The sequence below is a fragment of the Helicoverpa armigera genome, chromosome 4 (genome assembly GCF_030705265.1).
Source record: "Helicoverpa armigera isolate CAAS_96S chromosome 4, ASM3070526v1, whole genome shotgun sequence".
NCBI classification, from domain to species: domain Eukaryota; kingdom Metazoa; phylum Arthropoda; class Insecta; order Lepidoptera; family Noctuidae; genus Helicoverpa; species Helicoverpa armigera.
Window position 1 is genome coordinate 9,560,329 of NC_087123.1, and position 11,651 is coordinate 9,571,979.

Sequence of the window (11,651 nt, forward strand, 5' to 3'; positions counted from 1 at the left end):
TTAAATAGAAATATTCACGTTCTCCGATAATTATAGTCTATGATTTTAACTTTTTACAAATTACAAATGGCCGATATCAATTTTGTTGTCAAAGGTATTCTTGTGTGTGTCAATAATATTGTCTAAAAACGTCCACAACGGCAAATTGTTACACCTCGCCTAGATTTTACATAAATAAAACCTCAGGAGACAACCACATCGTATGGTGGTATATGAACCATTAAAAGGTTGAATAAAAATTGGTTTGAAGATACGTAAACCCGAAATTTTATGGAGGTTTAAAGTTATAAAATCATATCAAGATGCCCGCTGTAACTTCCACTACGGTGGAGGAGCAGAATGAAGCTGATCAGAAGATGTGGAGCGCCCTAAAGCGCTATATCATACGTGAAAGGCAAAGGAAGAAAGAAGGTAATCTTGTTATGTTCTGTTTGGCTAAAACTTTTCTATATTAACATATTAAAGCTGTTTAATTACTTAGCATAACAAGTTTAGTATATTTATAACATTATTCAAGCTTAATTGGTCTCCGTCTATTAAGCAGCAAGTCAATAATTCTATTTGTTTATTATTTTCTTCTCTGTTGACAAGGGATTGCATTTACTGTTCAACTCCCAAGTAGGCCAATAAGGGGGCAGACAATAAGTCAATACTTAATATTTATTTTCAGAATATGAGGCTGAGGTAGAAGAGGAGCGACTTCGCAAGGAAAGAGAAGCAAGAGAGAGACAGGATGTTATGACTCTCGGTAAGTTATTATACAAATCTTTAGGAAAACCTTACTACTGGAATAAGGTAAACTTAATTGATATTTATTAATATTTTGGACAGTGGGCAGTCTTAGGGATTTTTAATGAATTATGTCATAATAGCATTATTTAATAAGTTACTTATTTTCCATCATTTTATAGAAACTTATATAAATAAGTGTTATTCTTGTGCTCCAATTGCTTGAACCATCTTAATAAAGAAAACCACAGTGATAGGTGCTATCTTTTTTGTCGAACTGTGGGACAATAGCTACATTGCCTCGTAATAATTAGTATACCCAAGATCTAAAATCTGATACACACTATTTCAGAGGAAACTAAAGAACAAATTGAGCAATTGGAACAGAAACTCAAACAATTGGAAAAGGAAAAACAACAACTATTCATGCAACTCAAAAAAGTATTGAATGAGGATGAAATTAGAAAGAGACAGCAACAGAAGGAAACTAAGTGAGTATGGGAAACCTGTATGTTTTTGTTCTAAAACTGTGTTTAATTTTTTTAATTTGCCTTTATGATTTTGAATGGCCTTTTTGATCCTTTTTGTAGTATGAGGTGACAAGTGGCTATTATTGATCAAATATGAAACCATAATTGGCAGTCAGTTAAAAATAAATCTTGAGTCTTGCTTATGACCTGAGACCATAAAATCGTGTAACTAAAGGCACAGGCAAAAAAACGAAACTAACAAATGACTAACCCAAAAATACTAACCACTATCACTCTGTAGACAAACTAATGTAACAAAAAAAACAAAACAGCGACTTTTCCAGCGAGATGCAATCTATGAAGATGCAGACGATGGGGGGCAACATTCAGATACCAATGTTCCCCATGCCAACGTCTACGGGACAAGGGGAGCCACCCCCGACACAGGGACGCCCCCCACCACTTACTTCGCATATGATGACCAAGGTATAAGTAACTTTATTAAAATTCATCATCTATCATCAAGTTGCTTCTGTTAGCATCATTTTAAACCTAACATCTTAGTACAGCAATGTGTGAATTGATTTTTGTAATTGGTAGTTTACATCATATCTAATATTTCATTGTCATTCTGATACCATTCTTATTAGGCCCAATTTAGCATAAATCACATATCACAAAAAAAAATAGCATGCTCATCATTCTCCGAGCCTTTTCCCAAACTATGTTGGGGTCGGCTTCCAGTCTAACCGGATTCAGCTGAGTACCAGTGCTTTACAAGAAGCGACTGCCTATCTGACCTCCTCAACCCAGTTACCTGGGCAACCCAATACCCCTTGGTTAGACTGGTGTCAGACTTACTGTCTTCTGACTACCCGTAACGACTGCCAAGGATGTTCAATGACAGCCGGGACCTACAGTTTAACGTGCCATCCGAAACACAGTCATTGGTGTCTAAGATATACTTAGAAAGTACATACAAACTTAGAAAAGTTGCATTGGTACTTGCCTGACCTGGAATCGAACCCGCGCCCTCATACTCGAGAGGTCGGTTCTTTGCCCACTAGGCCACCACGACTAAAAAAAAATAGCATGCTGCCAACACAAAAAGAAAGTCATTAAATTGCTTTAAAAAGTACACCTTGGCTCAGAATTCAGAATTAATTGATTGAAAAAGAACTTTTGCAGATTGAATGAATTCTGGCAGCTATACTTCTATCATAATTCATGACCAATACCATTAGACTATATGATTACACAGTACAAGTTTGATCATTGCTAGTTCACCATCACCACAAAACCCCCACTAGTTGCACTTGTTTGTATTATCGTGTTTATTCTCCTTTGTTTAAGCATAAGCACTCAAACCACATGTTGTTCCCACAACAGCCGACGATAGTGCGTGGTCCCATACAGTCGGGAGTGAAACGACCAAGGAGTCCGTCGCCAACTTACGCCCTCTATGCTCATCGGTTGCATCAACCGCCTATGAAGCATCAACAAGTTTATTCCGATCACAGTGAGTTTTTGAGATATTTTGGTTTTAAAATTGGGTTTTAAAACTTTGATTTGCCCAGCGAATTCAGGTCTAATTTGGATTTGTCCATGAAAATCCATCCATAATATATCCAAAGCACACATTTTTATACACTTAAGTATATGATATGTTTTTAAAAAGCCAATTATACCTATTTCTGGATTATATTTATTAGTTTCAAAGTGGTAATAAATAAAAGCTTTTAAAAATCAGTGTGTCTATTTCTATGTAAGAATAATATTTATCAAACAATTTACCAGATTTGCTGGTGGGTTTTGCCATTTGAATTTTTTTCCGCATATCCAGAAGGTCAAGAGAATTTCTCTATTATCATCTAAAAATCCACTTATGTATTTATTTTAATTAATTTGTATGCAGACAAACAAATATTTAAATTTATTTAAATTATATATTGTAACATATGTATTATACAAATCTTTTGCAGAAGTAGAAGATGGCCGCATGGGCCGTCAGATGGCTCGCGCAGTACTGTGGAACAGTGAGTTGTTTTGCTGACTGTACTGTCATTGTGTCAGTCGCTTCTCATTCTCATGCTTTACTTACATTTCACAAGTAATATGATCGTATTCGTTCATAAAGTAGATATGCTGATGTTACATAATTTGGTAGTATACTTTCTTTTCATGAGAATAGTCTAGTCTCGCTTTCAACTACTGGTATTAGTCGTTATCTATAGCACTCTGATACTCCTTCTCTTCCTTAATATTCAGACCTTAAATAGTGTGTGTGTGTGTGTGTGTAGTGAAATATAATTGGGTTTGATCAAAGGTCTGTGCATAGAAAGAGCGTGAAATTGAAGAGCTTTCATAAACTGAGCTGCGATTGAATGAAACTTTAGAACTGTCAGTAACACTGAAATTGTCTTTCAATTGCTAACTCCTATTTTAATCTCTCATCTAACTCTGCTAAGAATATTTTCCATTTCCACTAAACTAATCTCATTAATTTTGGTATCAATGTTGCATGGAGTTGTATTTTGTGTGGTCCTGTAGTTACTACGTAGTTCTATTTGTTTAATCACTGTATTTTTATTTTAATAATATAATAAATCGAGTGGGCTGTGCGTTCTCTTTCATCAAACGCATGCAAACCTCCACTGTTGGTGATGTACTATACGTAATTTATTTCACACAGGTGTTCCTGAATGGTGTTTGAGTCTTTTGGAAACTATCTATTACTAATTCCAAATTTAATTACCAGAACCATCTCAATACGGCTCAAACGTGGGCGGTTCATCGGTATCCTCAACCGCGTACTACGCGATGCCGAGCTCCGGCGTAGTCGGCGTAGTAGGGGAACGTCCTCCCCCCCTACTATACGCTCACCACGCGCACACCCCCCATACGCCCCATACGCCGCATCACGCGAACCTCATGTATGCGCCCGCGCCGCAACCGCCGCAGTTGTACTTAGATATGTTGAAGAATAGAGATGGACAGCAACATCAGGAACAGAAGAAAGAGGCGCAGGTACGTGGGTATTAGATGTAGTAAAAACTTTTTTTTATATATTTTTCCTTGTGGATATTTTAAGTACTTTTCAGATGACAAGTTTGATATAAAATACGTAATAGATTATGCACATTGTAGTGAGTTTTTTCATGATGTACAATACACTCGCTTGAGACTGTTCTCAGGATTTAGGAAGTTAATTAAAACCAGCATGAATAAAAACCATTTATGTATATCTATACTAATATTATAAAGCTGAAGAGTTTGTTTGTTTGTTTGTTTGAACGCGCTAATCTCAGGAACTACTGGTCCGATTTGAAAATTTATTTCAGTGTTAGATAGCCCATTTATCGAGGAAGGCCATAGGCTCTCCCGGTACGGGAAGTAGTTCCCACGGGATGCGGGTGAAACCGCTAGCAGAAGCTAGTAACTATATATGTAGAGACATAGAACTTAAAATCCCAGTACACCAGTTTATTCCATATTACCAAGAAAACCCTTCACCATAAAACCGTTAATTTTATTATTATTAACAACACCTATCAAAGACACATTAATACATAACAAAACCTCCCCACACTGTTGTCAGCCGCAAGTGCTAATCGGACTCAGCGAGGCCCACCACCCTTCAGTGAGCAGCGGCGTTGCGTACGCGCAGCCACCCGTCTCCCGCCATCTCTCCATCCACCCGCCGCCGCAACATAACAATATGCAGGTAAACAACATTCCAATTTTAGTATAAATAGAACATCTTCTAAATTCAAATCAGCCTGCATTATGGTTCTTTTTTTGCGCAATGTTGGCAGGTATTGTGAATTTATTTTTTTATTTACCTATTCATCCTCTTTTTTCTAGATTGTATATTCTAATCCTTCTCTTTATAGTTCTGTATTTATTTTTGTATTATTCTATCCTAGTCTAGCTCTATATAGCTCTTGTCTATTTATCTATTAGTGACTAGTTTCTTCTGACTATAGTTTATTTTACATTATAATTATAAATATTTCTAAGTATATTAACCCCTATTTATTTGATCTTGCTACATTTATTTTGCATTTTGCTGGCTTTATGCTGGGACAAGATATGGTTTTCTATTGGATTAAATCAAGTTGAAAATATATGATAATCATAATTTGAACCGTATCTGGTTGCAGAGTCTTGCATGACCAACCTAATGAGCTCACCTAATTACAGTGTAAATTATCATCGATAAAATTCGGGTTCGAATCTCGAATGTAAATTACTTTATTTATAACAATACCTCTAAATAGCTTGCGCTAATGGGACCTTCATCAAAAAGTATAAATAATAATATGTCTTAAATGAATACCGAAAAAAAATAATTCATATAGGTAGGGGGTAATCATGCTAAGTGATATTAATCAGCTAGTGATATTAACCAAATTCGCTTGTAAACTTATGAATGCCACTAGCTGTTAAATAGGACTATTTTATACTTTATAGTGGGTTACAGTGGGGGCAAACAATAAAATAACAACTTATATCTCCTTGCATAAAACCTCCTTCAATTTTGGTTCCAAAAAGTTCCGTCATAAAAAGTTTCCAACCTCTGATCGTTGCATCCCGCTGTGACCCTGCGTAATGTGTGCCTACCTTAACATTTTGTTACAAGTTGAATATAATTTTAATGCTACTGGATATATCAGAACAAAATAGAACGTAGCGGCTTTCCTACTCGCAAAATTTGTAAGACTCTTTTATTTATCTTGTCGCTCGTTGTCCTTTACGAGGTGAGCAGACCATTGAGCATAGCGAATTCATTTAATATTAATGTCAATTATATTAATTACTGGGTTTATTAATCACAATTTTCTTGGACTTATTAGAATTAAATTTAATGCTAGTCGCTCACCTCAAAATAAACACAGCGTAAGGACAACGAGCTATTGTGTTGTCCTTTGAAAAACTTGCCCTTGCTACAGGTCTAGGGCATAATTGTGATTTTTAAACCCAAACTAGGTTGTAAATATCTTTGAACTGCTCACCTTGCAAGAGATTAAGAGCTTGAAGATACAAAAATTGCATTATCTTCTTGACAAAAATAGTAATTATGCCCCAGCAATTCAAATTGAACATGAATGTGTGTGTTTTTCAATGGTTTAAACCTTTTGACTGCCCCTGGCTCGACGAGACGTCGCCAATTTGTCAAAATTTATCAACATTATTCACGAATGAATTATTGCTTTTGTTTGCATGCCCTACGAATTATTTCACACTTTCAAAGCATCTTCTAACTTAAATGTGGCTTCGATTTTCAAAAACGATTGGACGTAACTTGGTGGTCAAAAGGTGTTTTAAAAAATGGTTGCTGATGTATGAATTTTGTTCAGACGGCCAAACCGGGCAGTATTACCCAAGGATACCCAGTGCAGCAGTCGAGCAGCGTGCAGAGCAACATATATCCGAACCGGCATCGCTATTAGCTAGTAATAATCCGTCGGCAGGCCGGCAAGCAGCCGCCCTAGCCGCGGCCGCGCGGCCCTGCCCGCGCCCCCCCAGGGTCCACCACATGAAGCACATACTACTCAGGGCTCTTATGCATGAGCTGTTGAAGAAATAGATGCCTTACGATTTTTTATTGGCTGCGTTTGACACATATATTTTAAAATTTTATTTTGTGCTGTTTTGCAGCCAAGTTTGAGTTTATAGGTAAGACAGATTGCAAAATTAAGTTGCTATAAAAAGTATTTTATACACATAAACTGCAGCATATACAATGATCCCATCAGGATCTGTTGGCTGCAAAACGTGTTTATTTTGCTAATATCTACATTTCAAAAACTTAAGGTTTATATCGGGTGTTCCTAATTGCAAGATTCACATTCGGAAACAATCAAAGTGGTTTGCAACATTTACATTGGTCGAGCCTAAATTATATTCGTGATCTGATGTTTAGGACTTGTCGATATATAACTGTTATTCTACAATATTTGTTTAATTGGTATCCATTAATATTCGTGAATTTCACATGTATTCACTTCAACATCTCATGTATAACGTGATGTGAACAGTGACTGAGACAAGTTTAGGTTGTGCAGTGAACAACTGTTTTAGTGCAAAAACAATATCCTGTACAGTGAGACTATATTTTTGTGGGCAACGAAATATGCACCTTATGTACCTGTACATAAAACACATTTTAAATCAGACACAATATTAAATTATGAAACTACAGTATATAATATAATCTGTATTTATAATAGCTTCAAATAAGGACAAATGAATACATAGAGGACATATTTTAAACTTACTAGACAACGTAGAATAGAAGAGAAATATTTAAATAGTTAAGATGCGTTCTAGAATAAATGGCCCAGACAGAAATATACATAGAAAATGTACTATGAGGTGCAATACTTACTAATTATTTATGCAGAAGGGACAATAAAATTTTGGAGTGTCAATGTGCTGGTTTTTTACATATCTAGTTTGGGACTCTTATCCTAGAAACCATGAGTGCTATATTTTGTTGCCGACAAAACACATAATTATTATATCTTTTAAGTTATTCAATGCATATGTACCTACTATAAACTATACAGAAATAAATAAAAAAATATATAAGTAGTAATAAATTGTAAACAAAAACAACAACAAAAAAACAAATATAATTGATGTGAAAATAGTAGAAGTTTATTAAGTAGAATACAACTGTAAGTAGCAGATTGTCTAAGTATACTACATTTTTTGAAAGTCCTCCATAAACATTGTATCAAAGATAGTGTTAGAATATTACGATTACAGTATAATAAGCATGCAAATGTATTAATTAATCATATTTTCAATGGACGCTTGTAACTTGACGTCTAAATTACAAACTTTTGCTCTATATCAGCGTTACTCAAACTTTTTACGACAACTTTTTAGTGTTATTAATTTAATCAGTTTAGACTTGTAAATATAATTTTAAGTTTTAGATCTTAAGTTTATGTATATAAACGATTATCGATTTTTATTTTTATAGTTTGTCCATAAAATCTATTGTTGTTTATAGGAAAGTTGAGTAATGCTGATTATTATAAATAGAAAATGATTTTTAATACAATAAGTAGTAACTATACAGTAATGTACCTACTCAATGTCGTTCTTCAAATATCTTAATCAAAACAGGCTCTGATAAATCTAAGCTGTATGATGTTAATAAGTAAAAAAAGCAAAGCTTTCAGAATCATGTCTGTAAATTAATGTAATTCTACTATCGAATTTGTATCAGCTACTTCTTGATGAAATAAAAAAGTAGACACATAAATGGTTGTTTTATTGAACCCTGTTGCTTTGTGGTAGGCACCTATGTTCAAATCGAAGTTCAGTACACGCACCTTGCACTGCTCGCGTCCGTTAAGGATCATAGAGCTCTGACGCGTGCTATGTGGCCTCCTTCGAGATGCTTAATTTTAAAATTCTGCCAGCATGCCAATGTGACAGAAGGAGGATTAAAAAACAAATATGTCATATCATTTGGCGTTTTATTTCAAAGAAGACACCTTCAGATAGACCGGTAAACAAACATAAACACAACCTTTGCAGAAGTTATAAACCCCATGTGAGTACCTACTGCTCTATCTACTTCTAATTAGTGTAAATTTTGCTTCATTAGCTGAAACACCTAGGTAATTCTTATAATATACCTAGTACTTGAATTATTAAGGTTCTTAAACCTGTAAGTAGATATTGGGTTTTGCACTCCTTTTTCTTTTATCTACTTGCTCGCAGGCATCTCGCAAGATTACAGATTTAATAACTTTCATTGGAATCTACATTTTGATAGATTTAGCTGCGTCATTAATGCTTCAAAAATAAACTTTCATTCCCATTTTAAATCAATTAATAAATCCCTATTGTCGTTCCCTCTGACCCTGAAAGTCCCAGGGGAGACAGATGCATATATTTCCCCGCATGATTGCCAGTGCATCGAGATTAAACAAATGAATGGGAGGTGGGGGCAGGTCAGGGAGGCACCCCCTTGCCCGTTTGACCTGCAAGTAGGTCGTATGCGATCGATGCACCGCTGCATCTTATTCGCACCGAGCCCTGGGAAAACAGAACTACGCAGTATCTAAACAATATGATTTATTGATTTGTTAGGTAACTTTGGTAGGTACTTCAGGTGCCTGTACGTAAAAGTCGAATACGCATTCTAAGACTTCATGTGGTAAAACCTGGTACCCCGATATGGGATCTTGAACTCGTTAACGTGAGGAACGGATTTTAATTTTTTTCTATGCTAGAGAGCCCATTAATTGATAAGGCGAGGGTACTTTTCATTCGAGTGCTGAAGAATTTTCCTCGGGATGCGCTAAAAATTGCACGGGTTTATGTTAGTCACATTTACAACATTAGGTAAGCAAAATATTCAAGCAAGTCTGCCCCGATTTTATTAAAAGAGAATATCAGAATTTGCAGATCGCTTCCAATGAGCGAGCATTGTCCCAATGAATACGAGACATTAAAATACTCATTTGAACCGATTCGCAAATGATCCGCTTACCGTCGATTCAGCACGAGCACGTAGGGCTTAGCACCTTCAATAGGATTAATAGTCGGCAACTCATAACGACATTACTGAGTACAGTCAGCATGGACTTAGGTTCTAATGCCATACCTAGGTACTATTACTGCACCTGTATATGTATCTAGCTTATCAAACTGCACATAGAGAAATATACCTAACCAAATGATTTTCCTCTCAAATATTTTTGTAATCACAGTTAAACGTGTGGATGTGTAATTTTAGAACGTAATTGATTCTATATTATACTTAGGTACCTGGGTGTCTAAGGCTTCATCAATGAACTTCGTAACATAATCACAGGTTAAACAAATTGGAATATGAAATCTTAACTTTCACCTTATTTCATAGTAGTTATTATAGGAGGTATGGGATTAAAAGAAATAATATACTAATTTGATATTGAAATATTTATTCTATACTTTAAATGGTACTTGGAAGCAATACGTCCGTCTAACAAGATCCCGTGACGCAGTGTGTGTAGAGTTAAATAAACAGTAGATTGTTCAGATAGAACAAAGAACAATGTTATCGAAAGTTAGGGGTATTAGTTTTTGCTTTATATAATCCAACACGCCCCCTCAAAAATTAATCCCTAACTTTTAGTCATTCGTTAGTTTACTATACAGTATCTAGTCTACAATTCAACATTACAAAGTGAATACCAACTTATAAATACGACGTAACATATTATACTTCCAAGTAAGGTCTGGGACAACTGTACAATAATGGTCCAACATTTGCTGCACAGGATCAGGGAAAACCCAGAAAAACCTGATCAGACCATTTCATAATGAAATTGTACTTAAATTAAAACTTATTCTATACCCAATCCTTTTCTCAGTCTTATAAAAGACACGACTGGTAAAGGTTTTGTCAACAAGTCTGCCAACTGGTTACCTGTGGAAATATAATTTAATTTTATTACATTTTTCTCAACTTGTTCTCTAGAGAAATGATATTTTATATCTATGTGTTTGGACCTTTTATGACTTGTTGGATTATTAGCTATGCTAATACATCCGTTATTATCTTCATATAAAATAATGGGCTTATTAATTTTAAGTTTATGCTTTCTGCCAGAGACTTAAGCCATAATGCTTCTTTAACAGCTTCATATAAAGCCATATATTCGATTCAGTAGACGAGACCGCTACTGATGTTTGTCTCTTTGTACACCATGTAATTGTATTTTGATCAAATAATTTAAACACATATCCAGTAGTGCTTTTCCTATCATTACAATCGTGGCCACCCCAATCTGAGTCGACATATCCACTTAGGATGTTATTGTAATTATTTCTTGTATATGTTAACTTCAAATCAATTGTGCCTTTGATATATTTTAAAACTCGCTTTAAGCATAACCACAATTCTTTATTGTTCTTATTTGTGTACCGACTTAAAATATTTACGCATGTACTTAAGTCCGGACGCGTACAAAGCATAATGTACATTAAACAACCGATCAGGTGACGGCATGGTGCGTCACACTTCTTATCAGCGTTAAGAGCTTCATAGTTTAATTTAAGCTCCATCGGTGTGTTTATAGGATTGCAATCACTCATATTAAATTTATTCAAAACGGTTTTAATGTAAGCACTTTGGTCTAAAGTAATTTTATCATGGTGTCTCTCTATTTTAATGCCCAAAATAATTTGATATCGTGTAAGTCGGTCATTTCGAATTTAGTCATTAAATATGCTTTGAAATTATTCATTGTTTGCAAATCTGCACATGCTATAACTAAATCATCGACGTACAAGATTACGTAAATATTTTAGAAATGTCTCCTTTACCTTTCATATATATACACCTATCTACTGGGGAGTTCTGAAAACCTATTTCTTTGAGACATTGTTCAAATGTTTCGTACCAACATCTAGCTGATTGTTTTAAGCCATAAAGAGCTT

The 11,651-nt window shown here is 35.1% G+C and overlaps 1 protein-coding gene across 5 annotated transcripts; it reads left to right on the plus strand.

Moving 5' to 3' along the window:
- Window positions 1-74: 74 nt before the first annotated feature.
- LOC110375023 (putative uncharacterized protein DDB_G0291608) lies at window positions 75-7,803 on the plus strand. 5 transcript variants are annotated; one of them, XM_049846821.2, is made up of 10 exons: window positions 75-411; window positions 671-748; window positions 1,082-1,220; window positions 1,532-1,685; window positions 2,589-2,718; window positions 3,182-3,235; window positions 3,958-4,226; window positions 4,798-4,923; window positions 5,876-5,915; window positions 6,560-7,803. In XM_049846821.2, the coding sequence occupies exons 1-10, from the start codon at window positions 303-305 to the stop codon at window positions 6,787-6,789; spliced, it is 1,329 nt and encodes a 442-aa protein (XP_049702778.1). In that variant the 5' UTR covers window positions 75-302; the 3' UTR covers window positions 6,790-7,803. The 5 variants fall into 5 exon arrangements, with proteins under 5 accessions (XP_049702778.1, XP_049702777.1, XP_049702776.1 ...); XM_049846820.2 differs by having other exon boundaries at window positions 1,544-1,685; window positions 2,553-2,718; XM_049846819.2 differs by having other exon boundaries at window positions 77-411; window positions 2,553-2,718.
- The last annotated feature ends 3,848 nt before the right edge of the window (window positions 7,804-11,651 follow it).

Coding starts and splice junctions, on each gene's coding strand:
- LOC110375023 (XM_049846819.2), top strand. CDS start 303: ATGCCCGCTGTAACTTCCACTACGGTGGAGGAGCAGAATGAAGCTGAT. Junction 1,686..2,552: donor CTTCGCATATGATGACCAAG/GTATAAGTAACT, acceptor CCTTTGTTTAAG/CATAAGCACTCAAACCACAT. Junction 5,916..6,559: donor CTTTCCTACTCGCAAAATTT/GTAAGACTCTTT, acceptor AATTTTGTTCAG/ACGGCCAAACCGGGCAGTAT.